We start from the raw sequence: 11835 nt of genomic DNA, 5'->3' as shown, positions 1-11835 counted from the left end.
TCCACTACTCTTTGAACTTTAAAGCAACTGCCAACTGTTTTGGAAAGTGGATTCAAATCACATGACCAGGCGTACAAAGTGTAACTACTTTGGCAGAGTTTGGATGGAATCCTTGGGTTGTTTCAAGCTTAGTATCAAAATAAATGTTTGACTTTCAATAGTCAATAATCTTGTCCATTTACTGAGTCTTCTTTGTACCACACTTGGTTAGACACTGGTTGTTTAAAATGACTGAACAACATTTTGAACAGAACGGAAGATTTCAGGAAAATAAGTCGTCGGAAAGCTTTAAAGACAACAGGGACGAAAAACAGAACAAGTGCACTAAAACATTTTTAATTTATTTCACAGCATTCCACGTATTTCCTTCTACAACTTATTTTCTATCTGAAAAGGACAAAATCTTTTAACAGTCCATGTCGATTAAACACGTTCATTATATGAGTGTGCTGTCCTGACGATGTAAATCTGTACTAGGCCGAGAAAAGGAGTCCATCAGGAACAGTATGCGTCTTCTCTCTGGTCTCCATACACAAGTTCAGTATCATGCTTCGATGCAAACAAAAATAAACAGCATATCCCTTAGTTTCAAGTAATATTTTCTCAGTTTATCATTCAGTTACAGTACAATGTTTATGAAACGGGGGGTGAAAAAGTATACAATCTTTTTTTGCTATTTTCATTCACACGCTTTATAAAAATAATTATCTTTGAACAGTTATTCAAAATATCCAGTGTTTTGCATAATTGTTTGTTTGGATCAGGCCCTCTGGTCTTCATCGCTATAGGCCTGTGGAAAAATGAAAGACGAAAACATCAGTCAACTGGAAACCTGCACGAGCCACATTTAGCCACTAAATGTATTAATAACTGAGGTAATTACAATAAAAGAGCTATTTAATGTTTGAATGGAGAAAAAAAATGAGAGGTGGAAAACAAGGCAGTCCAGCGGAGACTCCAGTCTCCAGATTTTACAATATGGAAGAGATCTGGGACGGCGCTGAGCTTTGAGTTTGGTTGCTGTGGCAATGCGCTGGCCTCTCTGATAGCCAAGCAGCAGCAGCAGCAAAACAGCAGCAGCCAGTCCTCTGATCTCCCTCCAGACTGGCACGCTCACGCTGGGAACTGTGGGCACCTCCAAAGCCACAAGAAGGGGAGCCACAGACGACCTCAAACCAGACAGACTTTCTCCTTCTCCCAAATGTTGATGCTGGGAGTCGACGCTGTCTGCCGCGTGTAAACTCAGAACCAAAGTGACTTAATGGAACCGAGCATCAGTGTTTCCCGGCCCCACACACAAGCAGCCTCGACCAATCGCCTTTGAGAGGCTCTGTGTCCTCTATTTAGCCTGTGACGGTAATCCACAGGGCCATAAATGAAGGTGGAGGCTGCTATGGTAAGTCAACCATCGGCAGTTATTTGGGCTGCGTGTGGCTCCACAAATGAGGTCATGTAAAGAGGCAGAAGCTCTCTCATTTTAAGGCGGTAGCTTACATTAGCAGACCTATTCAAGCGTCGGTTGTCATTTTGTAGCTCCAGCCTTGCGGCTGAAAAAGTCGAACAACAAAGATCCTTACCTGAAAACACGGATCTTTTGTTGGCATCCCTTGAACTACCTGTGAAATAAAATACAGAGTCACCAGAGCTCGTTTTATGCTCAGGAATACCTTTAAACAGTGTGGGGAATACATTTCACATTGCTCTTCTAAGAGCAATTTGAGAAAAGAAGTATCACTTTAAAAGAAGGTATGAAGGAGCTTTTTTTTTTTTTGGTTTGCCAATACTTTTCAATGGCTCTTTTTCAAAGGGGGAAAAATTGTTTGAGAATGAAGCAACTGCATGAGAAGATTGTCTTTACACCAGATTAACACTGCTTCACGGTCTCCAGGACCTCCATTACAATTTAAACGCGGCTGGATAAATTCCCACGTGAAGCCAATCGAGATGCTTCTCTGCTAACACTCCCGAACATTTTTTTTTTTTTTTTTTACATTTCTGCTTACGTGACCATATCTTTCACATTTGCCCCAAGATGTTGAGTTGGAAATTCCCTATACATATGGGAGTTTTTTTTTTTTTTTTTTGCGTCTCCCCCATCGGTTTCAGTGTCGCTGAGGAGGAGTAAGCACCACCATTTCTTCTCAGCAGAGCGACAACATGCAGATGAGGGGTTGTTTTTGGAAAGGGCTCTAAGCAAATGTCTCCCCAAGTGCAGTCAGAAGAAATCATGCACACACGCACACAAAAAAGATCAAATCTGTGTGGTTTGTAAGAAGCTCTGAACAAAAATTGGTAGTATAAACCTATGAGCCGCTTCTTGTGCTTTTTACCCTTCTGATTGCTAAATGTGATGCTTCTCTTTGAGAATGCAACAAATACATTGGCATTCCAACAGCAGCCTGAAAGCCTGAAAGCTTCATCTATGTGCAATCCGGGAGCTTCAACTCAGCTGGGAGCGCCGTGCCAAAGGGAGCAGAGGATACGGGTCTCTATTTACTGTAAGAAGCCTGATTCTTGCGCGGTAATTACTGCCATGGAGATTGTGGATTGTTAGGTGCATGATCTACTGGAGGCCTTATGGAGGCATCACATTTACTGCAACAAAAGCAGCAGCTGTGGTGCAAAGAAGGTTACAATAAAACACTTGAGTTGCAGAGTGGGAATGGCCAGGCTGTATCCTTAACATAAGTCATTTCCTGTTTCAAAGTTGCATATGACTAACCTATGCCAGTGGATGTGGAGTGAACCTCACAGATAAGCCTCCACTGTGGCTAATAGGTTTCTCAAAGCAGCACCCAGGACCAGAATATGTCAGTACCATGATACTGGGCCATCGCCATCTTACAGCCAGTGAACTTCAGGGACAAATAAAGCGTTATTAAATTCAGTTCAATTAAATTGGAAGGAAACTGTTCTTGATTTGTCCCAAAAGACCCTGCAGAGACCACCCACTTCTTGGCTGATTTTCAATGTCATGACGCGGGGTCAGTGTGAAGAGGGTCTAACCCTATAATATAAAACAAGAATTGCAGAAGTGCACACATCTGTAATTTGTTGAGAAGGATTTAACACAAAAAATATGCAACTGAGTTATTCAAAACAATACATCTGGTCTGTTTCTTTTAAGGACTTAAATTATCTTTAGCCTCAAACAACCAACAGTTGCAAATCAGTTTGCGATAACTAGAAAATAATTTAACAAAAATCAGTTGTGAACATCATAAATAATAAAAACTAATGAATAAAAACCAAATTTTTATTTTTACTGTGCATATCATTTCATAAGTTATATTTATAAATGTGTAGAAAAGAGAAAATTTCATGTGTAATGTGGCGTTTGTGGTTGATACTTTGTGGATGTTTTCAGAATAACAGGAAATAACTTTGGATTTTCCACAATCACGGAGCTCTCGATTTGGACACATCAGCTGTGATTCTTTGTCGAGGTTTGAATGCACTAACGATGTGAAGTGATGTTTTACTGAGAAGAGGAGTGTGTGGTAGCACACTCATTTCCTCTTCTCTTGCCAGAATAAACAAATCAAAAGAGCTTTGATTTTGTTTGTTGCAACAGGATATTGATTTTGGGTATTTGGAAACAATAATACAGGAAAAAAGAAAATGTTTTTCTGATGTGACCTGGTTTTGATTAGTGTCAATTTTATTAAGGGCAAATATAGCCTTAACTCATCCTATTATGTACGGTAATGGGAACACTCAAAAGCTCCAATGCTTAAAGATAAACTATAAAACTAAATTTGATTCAAATAAATTTGACCACATATTTTATGAACTATGACATTGTACATATTTACAATACTTTTATAAAGTCTAATTTCTTCATGTTTGCATCCAAAGAGCTAGATTTTCTTGTCATCTTTTAATGAAGTTTTTGATCAGTAGTTTTAATGATCTTTTATGAAGTTTTTCTAAAACCTTCAGCTGGAAAAATGGCTTTCCTCTTGCCACACCACCATAAAAGCCAGACGAGTGGTGCACACTTGGGTATATTTGTCCTCCCAAAACATTATTCACTAAGAGCTGTGGATCTCCTGGTCTTCTGACAGCAGTTGATGAAAAAAACACAATATGGCATATTAGCAGTAATGAGGTGAGTAACTACAAACTTGGAATAATGAAGATGAACAAACTGAAGAACGAAACTTCTCTTTATCACAGCAGAAAATTAGTTTTAGCATGAAAACCCACTGCGCCTGGATTTTGACTTTTTAATGTTATAGAAGGGAAAGAAACCTCAGGTGCAGAAGTGCTTATCGAGCAGCTATCCTCACAACGCTAGCACGAAGGGACGATGCATAATAAGCCTTCTACAGAATAAATATATTACCAACTGACGGACACTACGTGATTGTCTTGTTTGATGCCGCCATGTCAATTTAGCAGAAAAAGGCTCTGCTGCAAGTCGCAACGCTGAAATGACCAAGATGCAGCCTACAGCAGCATGTGAGAAACATTTTCCCTAACACTCTCAAATGCCTTTTATCTTTGTATTAACATCACCTCTAAAGATTACAAGGAAGTCTGGTTGCTTCGGAGCTATTTACATTAAGGGGTGGGGGGTGCAAAACCTTTACAAAGTAATGCATCCGACCCAGAAAACTGAAAACATAAAGCCTTCAGCTACGGGTGTCACAAACCGTTGAGGCATAAAAATTGCTCTGGAAAACACTACATAATGTGATTAAAGGGCTGAATTTGTCCTCTAAAGACGATTTTCATGTTTTCCCCTGACTAATAACATCTTTCTCATGCACTCACACAAAGACATACAAACCAGATTTGAGCGAACGGTCCTGCGGGGCTTCTCTCACGCCATAAGGTGCTTTGTCACGTCTTGTGGCTGCCGGCTTTCTCTCTCTGACTCCCTGAGCCACATCTAATTCAATGTGTGCTTAATATCCTTTCTCAACATGCCACTATCACTTGCCAAGGACTCAGAGCAGGCCCCCAGGGGCTATTAGGAAAACCTATCCATTTATTGTGCAAGATACGCATTTGGCAAAACAACGACCCTCCAGAGAAAGCTTGTCAGAGGGGTTATATTTCCATGTGACAACCACTCGCCAGCTTGATCTTTCCTTTGGCTGAAATTCTTGTGTCATAACGTCAGCGAGAGCTGTCCTTTCAAGTCCCACATGCAGTTAATTTTCAGTTCGAGTAGCTGATCTTTGTTTACTGTGAAAACATGGTTACGCTTAACTCAAGGACAATTCTCATTTCGTGCATACATCATTTTCTGGACTCATTCATTAACAAACCAAAGTCGTGAGGCAACGTAGATGCGGAGATGCGGGTCTGGCTGATGGTTTAGGACAATCCCGGCATTCATGGGAAACACGGGTCCAGGACAAGGGGTGCTGACAAGCGCGTTAGACGACTCCAAACGTTGGTTTTCACATTTTCACTGGTTGTAATTTCTTCTTTGGAAGCAGGAATGAATCGATTTTGTGAAAATATGAAAAACAAATATTTTTGCTCACCTACACATGAGGCAAATGTATAACAGAACTTTTAGAGCTGGTATGTACAGCGCCTAACAGATGTACATTTTCAGAAATTGTCATGTTATAACCACAAATTTAAGTTTGTGTTTTATGTGACAGACGAACACTAAGTAGTGCAGAGTGTTGATGTTGAAGGGAAATTTGATACATGTCCCCCAATTTTTATTCAGCCCCCTTTACTCTGATACCAGTAAAAACAATCAAGTCAAGCTATTGTCGTTAAGAAATCCCCTTATAAATTAACAGTCATCAGTTTACTGAAAGTAAAGGATTGTTAGAGAAGATTAGTGAACAAACAGCATCATGAAGACCAAGGAACACAGAAGACAGGTTAGAAATACGGTTGTGGAGACATTTAACATAGGGTGAGGTGAGAAAACAGAATCCAAAGCTTTTAACATCTCACAGGGCAATGTTCAGTTCACAATCTTAAAATTTAAATAGTATGGCACAACTACAATACCTACAAAGACATGGCCATCTCCTTAAGCCAATAGGCTTAGCATTAGTCAGAGAAGCAGCCAAGAAGCAATTATCTCTCCAGAAGTTGAGGAGAACCACAGCTCAGGTGGGAAAATCTGTTGATAGGTCAGATATTAGCCATGCTTTCCATAAGTCTGTCTTTACAGAAGCTGAATTGTTAAAATAAATCCCCTCAGAGGTTTACTGCTGTGGAACAATGGGCTATAGTCAGATTAAACCAAAACTGAAGCTTTTGAAAAACAAACAAAACACTATGTGTGAACATGACTGCAAACACCAACCATCTACAGTAAAATACGGAGGTGAGATCATTGTCATACGAGGATGCTTTTCTTCTCAAGGGAGAGGGAAGCCAGTTGATGGGAAGATGAATGGAGCTAAAAAAACAGGTGAAATTCCAGAATCCAATTGAGTATTAGTGGTTAGTTTTGAAAAACTGATGTTCATAAAAGAGGAAGAAAAATAATTGCTCTATTGGTGCAGCACGTCTCTATGTTAGAGCAGACTCACCATGCAGTGCGGCTAACAGACCCTTTTAGACAATTGTTGCTTAATTGTCACAGACTGATGCTAGATTTAAAGTCACTGAGGTGCCTGCTCTACGCTTATCAAGGCTCATACTGGAAGCAATTAGCTGCATGCATACAAAAAAAACCCTGCTGTAATTCACTTTCCAAGCCCTTTTCAGCATTGCCAACGTTAATACAATAATCTACAAAACTGACAATAATTATTATTCTCAATTATGCCTAATGTTGCTAATTTACATCATACCTAAGTTCATATCTATTGTATGGGCCATATTCAAATGAACAATTTCAACTTAATTCAGTGTTTATTTGAAAGCACAAAAATCATCATTGTTTCATTTAATTGCAAATAAATTTAGGCAGTAAGGTGTTAGCCTTTGAATCAACCATCCAAGTGTTCGCCTCCTGGGTCTAGACCATTTGGTACATGCTCCCACTTCTATTTCTGCCACCTTTCCTGTTAGGTTGTTGTAAATAAAGGCAACTAGCACTCTAAAACATAAGAAAATCAGCCTTTGTATGTTTAAGGCTGGTAGTGTCATACACTAGAAAGACTATACATTATATCTGTTGGTGTATCACATTTAATAATCAAAATTATTGAATTTTGTAGTTGTTAGGTGACAAAGTGTGAAAACGTTCAAGTGGTGTGAAAACCTTTGGATGGAACTGTAAGCTTTAAGAGTCAGACTATATAATAAACTTAGCAACTAAGTAGAAGACCTATCCATGTATAAAGTCATTAAGGCCTCTCCACAACCACAGCAGGTGTGGTACTTGCAGTCTGAGCAGCGCGGCTCTAAACCAGTCTTTTCCAAGTGCTCAAATAAATCTGTTCTCTTCCAGAAACAAGCCCCGGAGCAAAACCCTAAATAACGTTGACATATATCCTTTTTCATTGAGAGAGGGCCCAGGCTGTAAATTCTTACCCGTATCTCAAAGGATGAGAGATGTTTAGCTAAACGTTAACCAGCGCTAAAACAAGCAAAAGTCTGACGGTTCTGGTTGGATCACAGAGAACCGAGAAGTACTTGGTTTCCGTCTGCCGAGGCCCAGACCGTTGGACCGTAATGCCTCATGCATCTGTATGATTTACGGAGCAGAATATCCGAGGAGGGCTGATCTCATTCGACGCTAGCAGATTTGGCTTTGCTGTGTAGCAGCCAGACCTTTACTGCAAAACGATTTATGATCTTCAACAACAATCGTTCATGTTGATTGACTAGATCTTGATAGAGACATATAGCAATTGGTGCCAAAACAGGACATTTTACATGAAAATCTTTCCCCCCCTTTGTAAAAATCCCCAACAGTGAAATATGGAAATATTCTCCTTGTGTTCCAGCTGAAAATTTACAACTAGTAATTTTGCTTTTATACTTTAATGCGGTGGTAATTTTGGGGGCAGAGTGACATAATGAAATAAACCTCACATGTTAGGAAGACAGAAATAAAGGAGCTGCAGGAAGGTAAAATCATTATAGGAGCACATTTGTGAGCTGCATATTCACATGGGAGACCCAGGCAACTGCGCAAACCTGTGAATAATGGCCTTCTTTTGGAGCAGTAACCTTGATCAGCGTGCAAGACACGGAAAGCAGAGAGAAGCAAAAAAGAAAGGTAGGCGACTCACTCTTATCCTGTTCAGGAGGCTCCATGATGTCACTGTCTGTGTCGCTGGGAATATGCCAGGGCTGTCTGATGGCCTGGAGCTGCTGGTAAAACTCATCCTGAAGTAGGAAAAAAAAGACAAGACAGAGGAGAATAGATGTGAGACAGGAATACGGCTGATTGGAGAGAGACTGTTGTTTACCAAAGCGTCTCAGCTTGGCACCAGGGTGATGTAACACAAAGGTACTGATGCATGTTCCTTTATTTTTTTTCTGTCATATTTAAATGTTTCACGTTTTCAAACAAATGTTATGGTTCAACAAAGATACCCTGAGTCAATGCAGAAGGCCAGCATTAATGATGCACCAAAAGGAAAGAGACTGGGAGGAGTTTCAGAGTGAGAAACGCAACTTAGCCTACAGTACATATCTGTACCTGTATAAAAGAGGAACTTCTTAATGAAGATTTTTTTGGGAAAAGCCGCAGTTCTTGGAAGACGGCAGCTTAGGAAAAGAGTATCCCACAGGCAGTCAAAAGTGTGGTTTTGTTACGGTCTGTGCTTCTTCAGAACCTGAGCGCTGTCATAATTAATGGAACGACGAATTAAACACTCAGTCTGTGTTGCTGCTGTCAGCATGACGACTGCAGGGTTATGTTTACATGACACCTTAAATCAAATTATACGTTTGTCATGTCTTTATCAACCAGTACAATATAAACATACACTTACCAAAATTGGATTGAAATTTGGAACACATTTGCACCACTGCTGACTCTGGCGTTTTTAAGGCCATGCTTAAAACCTATTCATTCATTCAGCTTGGCTTTTGACACTCAGTAGCATAGTGTCATATTTTGTATTTTATTTTGTACTTTTTTATGTTTATGTTTTTAATTCTGTTTCTATAATGTTGATTTGATGTACAGCACTTTGGTCACCTGATGTTGTAAAGGGCTATGTAGATTGATTGATTGATTGATTGATTGATTGATTGATTGATTGATTGATTGATTGATTGATTGATTACCATTCATTTAATTAGGTAAACCTGGCTGGTGCAAGTTTTGACCCAGCTTTTTGCCTCAGAATTGACATAATCCTTTCTGGTGTAGATATGATACCACCACACAGTTGAGGCAGATTTGTTGTCTGCGCATCCATAATGAGAATCTCCATTACATACCAAAGGCATTGACATCTTTTGGCTACGGAATCTACTAGAGGATCTTGAATTCAATGTGTTGTTCAAGAAGCCAGGCTAAGATGAACTGAGCTTTGTGACATAATGCATTGTTCTGATGGAAGTCACCATCAATAGACGGGTACATTGTTGTCATGCTCAGTTGGTGCTGAAGGGTCCAAATGCGGGCCAAGAAAAATTCCCCACACCACCACACCACCTGCACCAGCAGCCTAAACTATTGGTACAAGGCAGAGTGGATTAGTCCTTTCATGCTTTTTTTTTTTTACATTTTATTTTAGGCAAATTTCTGACCCTTCAATCTGAATGTAACGCCTGAAACGAAGACCAATCGGAACAATCAGCGTTCTCCCAATCTGTTGTCAAATTTTGGAGCTCCAGTTTGGAGCTCCAGTTCCTGTTCTGAGCTGACAGGAGAGGCAGTGGTTTTTCTCAGATACCGCTATTGCCATCTGCTTAAAGGTTCTGTGTTGATATTCTGCGTGCCTTGGTGGGAACAAGCGGATATTTGAACCCCTATTGACTTTCTATCATCTCGAACCGGTCTTTCTATTCTCCTAAAGTTATCCTTAGCAGTTAAACACAAATTATCTATTTGGATTTCAAATTGTCTTCACGCAACCAAGAACATAATTTCTGACAGGAAACCACAGCTGTAAAAAGATATTAAAACACTGTCATTAAAAATGGGTTTCTATTTAGATTTTAATAAAAACTGATATGCCAAAATGTATTTATACACTTAATTTTCCAGCCATCCATTGCCTATACCCACTTGTCCTTGCAGGATCATGGGGGGGCCTGGTGTCCACCTCCAGTGATCATTAGGCGGGAGGCAGAGTACACCTGGGCAGGTGGCCACTTCATCACAGGCCAACACAGAGGCCCACAGGACAGAGAACCATACACGTGCACAGTCATAAGGGAAACTTAGAAAGGCCAATACACTAAAAGTCACATTGGAACCCACACCTGCAAGTCGGAGAACTTCTTCAATCAACTCCATGTTCATCAAGATGGAGTTGGGTCCTGATTCACACCCAGGACCTTTTTACTACAAGGCAACGGTGTTAGATGTGGCGCCGTACAGCCCCGCTTCTGCTTCATGGGAAAGGTTTTATAAGCATTACTGCAATCAAATCCTTCTTCTAAGGACCAACTTTGGCACGTATCCATCTAAAAGTTAAATTATTGCTCAAAAGAAACATAGACCCAAAAATTATTTTAAATTCCTACATTTTTTGGATAAATGATCCTACATTTTTGACAAAAAAAAAATGTAAAATACATTTTTGGAGGAAAAAAACCCCATAAAGAACAATAACTTAAGAAAAGCTGACTTTTTTTTTCTTTCCTGTTCATCAGTATCGTATGTACAGAATACTCTCAGTTCCTAACCAGGGTTTGCTTTAAGGATTTAGTCCTACCCAGGAACAGGTGGTCCCAATAAAGACAGACAGGGTGCACTGAAATAATGTTTTGGATAATGTCACAAAGTGTCGACTGGCGTGACTGTCAAGCTGTATACAAAGGGACTGTAAAACCCCTGCCCATCATTAAGAGAGCCTTCAAAAAAGGCCTCGTATTTAACAGGGCTGCTGTTAAGTAGATCATGAAAGGAAAGTAAGAAAGAAATCCCTCTGAAAGCACCTCTTTAATGCCAGGCTCATTTTTCCACAGTGAAATGACATCCTACCATGCAGACCTCCACGGCTCTGCATGAAACCCCACACGAAGGGTGTGCATGCCTCGGCTCGCGCACGCACTCGCTCGTAGTCCATCTGTGTGAAAGGCTCCCGCATTTTCTCGCTCTCTGTCTTCTACAGCTTTAAAGGAGAAATTATTTTTAAGCCTACGACCAATAGCTGCATCCTGTGCTTTAAACCGTGTGTGTGTACTTAATCTATTTAACACTGATGCGTGAAAACTAATTTTCCATTTCAACGCCAACTTTATTTGCTTTCTTGAGAGGATGGGCTCTTCCACAGCATCTACGTGTCACACATGGATCTACTCACGGCAGACAGACACAAGGGTTGCTAAAGAGGCAGAAGTAAACAGCTAGACCGCCTCTGTCTAAAGGTTAAGAAAATATACAAAAACTAAGTGCAAAAATAACAATTTGTGGTCCTCGTGTTGGACATTTTGTTTGCGTAGCCTATACTTTCTCGGAGTCTTGTGATGATTATTTCCAGGAAGTCCGTGTGCAAACCCAGGGATTATCCTGTCTGTCAAACAGGAATTTTCATTTCTACAGTGTTTTGTGCAGAGTGTTCGTCCCTCTTAATCTTTTTTTCACTTTACAACCAGAAACATAAAATACTTTTTTATCTTTTAAAAGTAAAAGTATAAAGGTTTTAGTGTGAATTTGGTATTTAGCCCCCTTTACTCTTGTATCCCTACATAAAACCCGTTATGAGAAGATGGATAGAGCTACGTACATGGCAATTCTGGAAGAAAGCCTGTTCAAGGCTCCATACAAGA

General features: G+C 40.0%; 1 protein-coding gene across 3 annotated transcripts in view; it reads right to left on the bottom strand.

Moving 5' to 3' along the window:
* Positions 1–320: 320 nt before the first annotated feature.
* Positions 321–11835, bottom strand: part of c21h8orf34 (chromosome 21 C8orf34 homolog) — a 104931-nt gene continuing 93416 nt past the window's right edge. For all 3 annotated transcript variants that reach the window (XM_036125456.1, XM_036125455.1, XM_036125454.1), the window contains 3 exons: positions 8172–8268; positions 1578–1616; positions 321–790 (listed from right to left, as the gene is read on the bottom strand). In XM_036125456.1, coding sequence (XP_035981349.1) covers positions 783–790; positions 1578–1616; positions 8172–8268 — 144 coding nt within the window. In that variant the 3' untranslated portion in view covers positions 321–782. The remainder of the gene's footprint in view (positions 791–1577; positions 1617–8171; positions 8269–11835) is intronic.

Source organism: Fundulus heteroclitus, chromosome 21, assembly GCF_011125445.2.
Source record: "Fundulus heteroclitus isolate FHET01 chromosome 21, MU-UCD_Fhet_4.1, whole genome shotgun sequence".
In the NCBI taxonomy this organism is placed as follows: Eukaryota; Metazoa; Chordata; class Actinopteri; order Cyprinodontiformes; family Fundulidae; genus Fundulus; species Fundulus heteroclitus.
The sequence above is the reverse complement of the archived record's forward strand: the minus strand, read 5'-3'. Positions and strand labels throughout refer to the sequence as shown.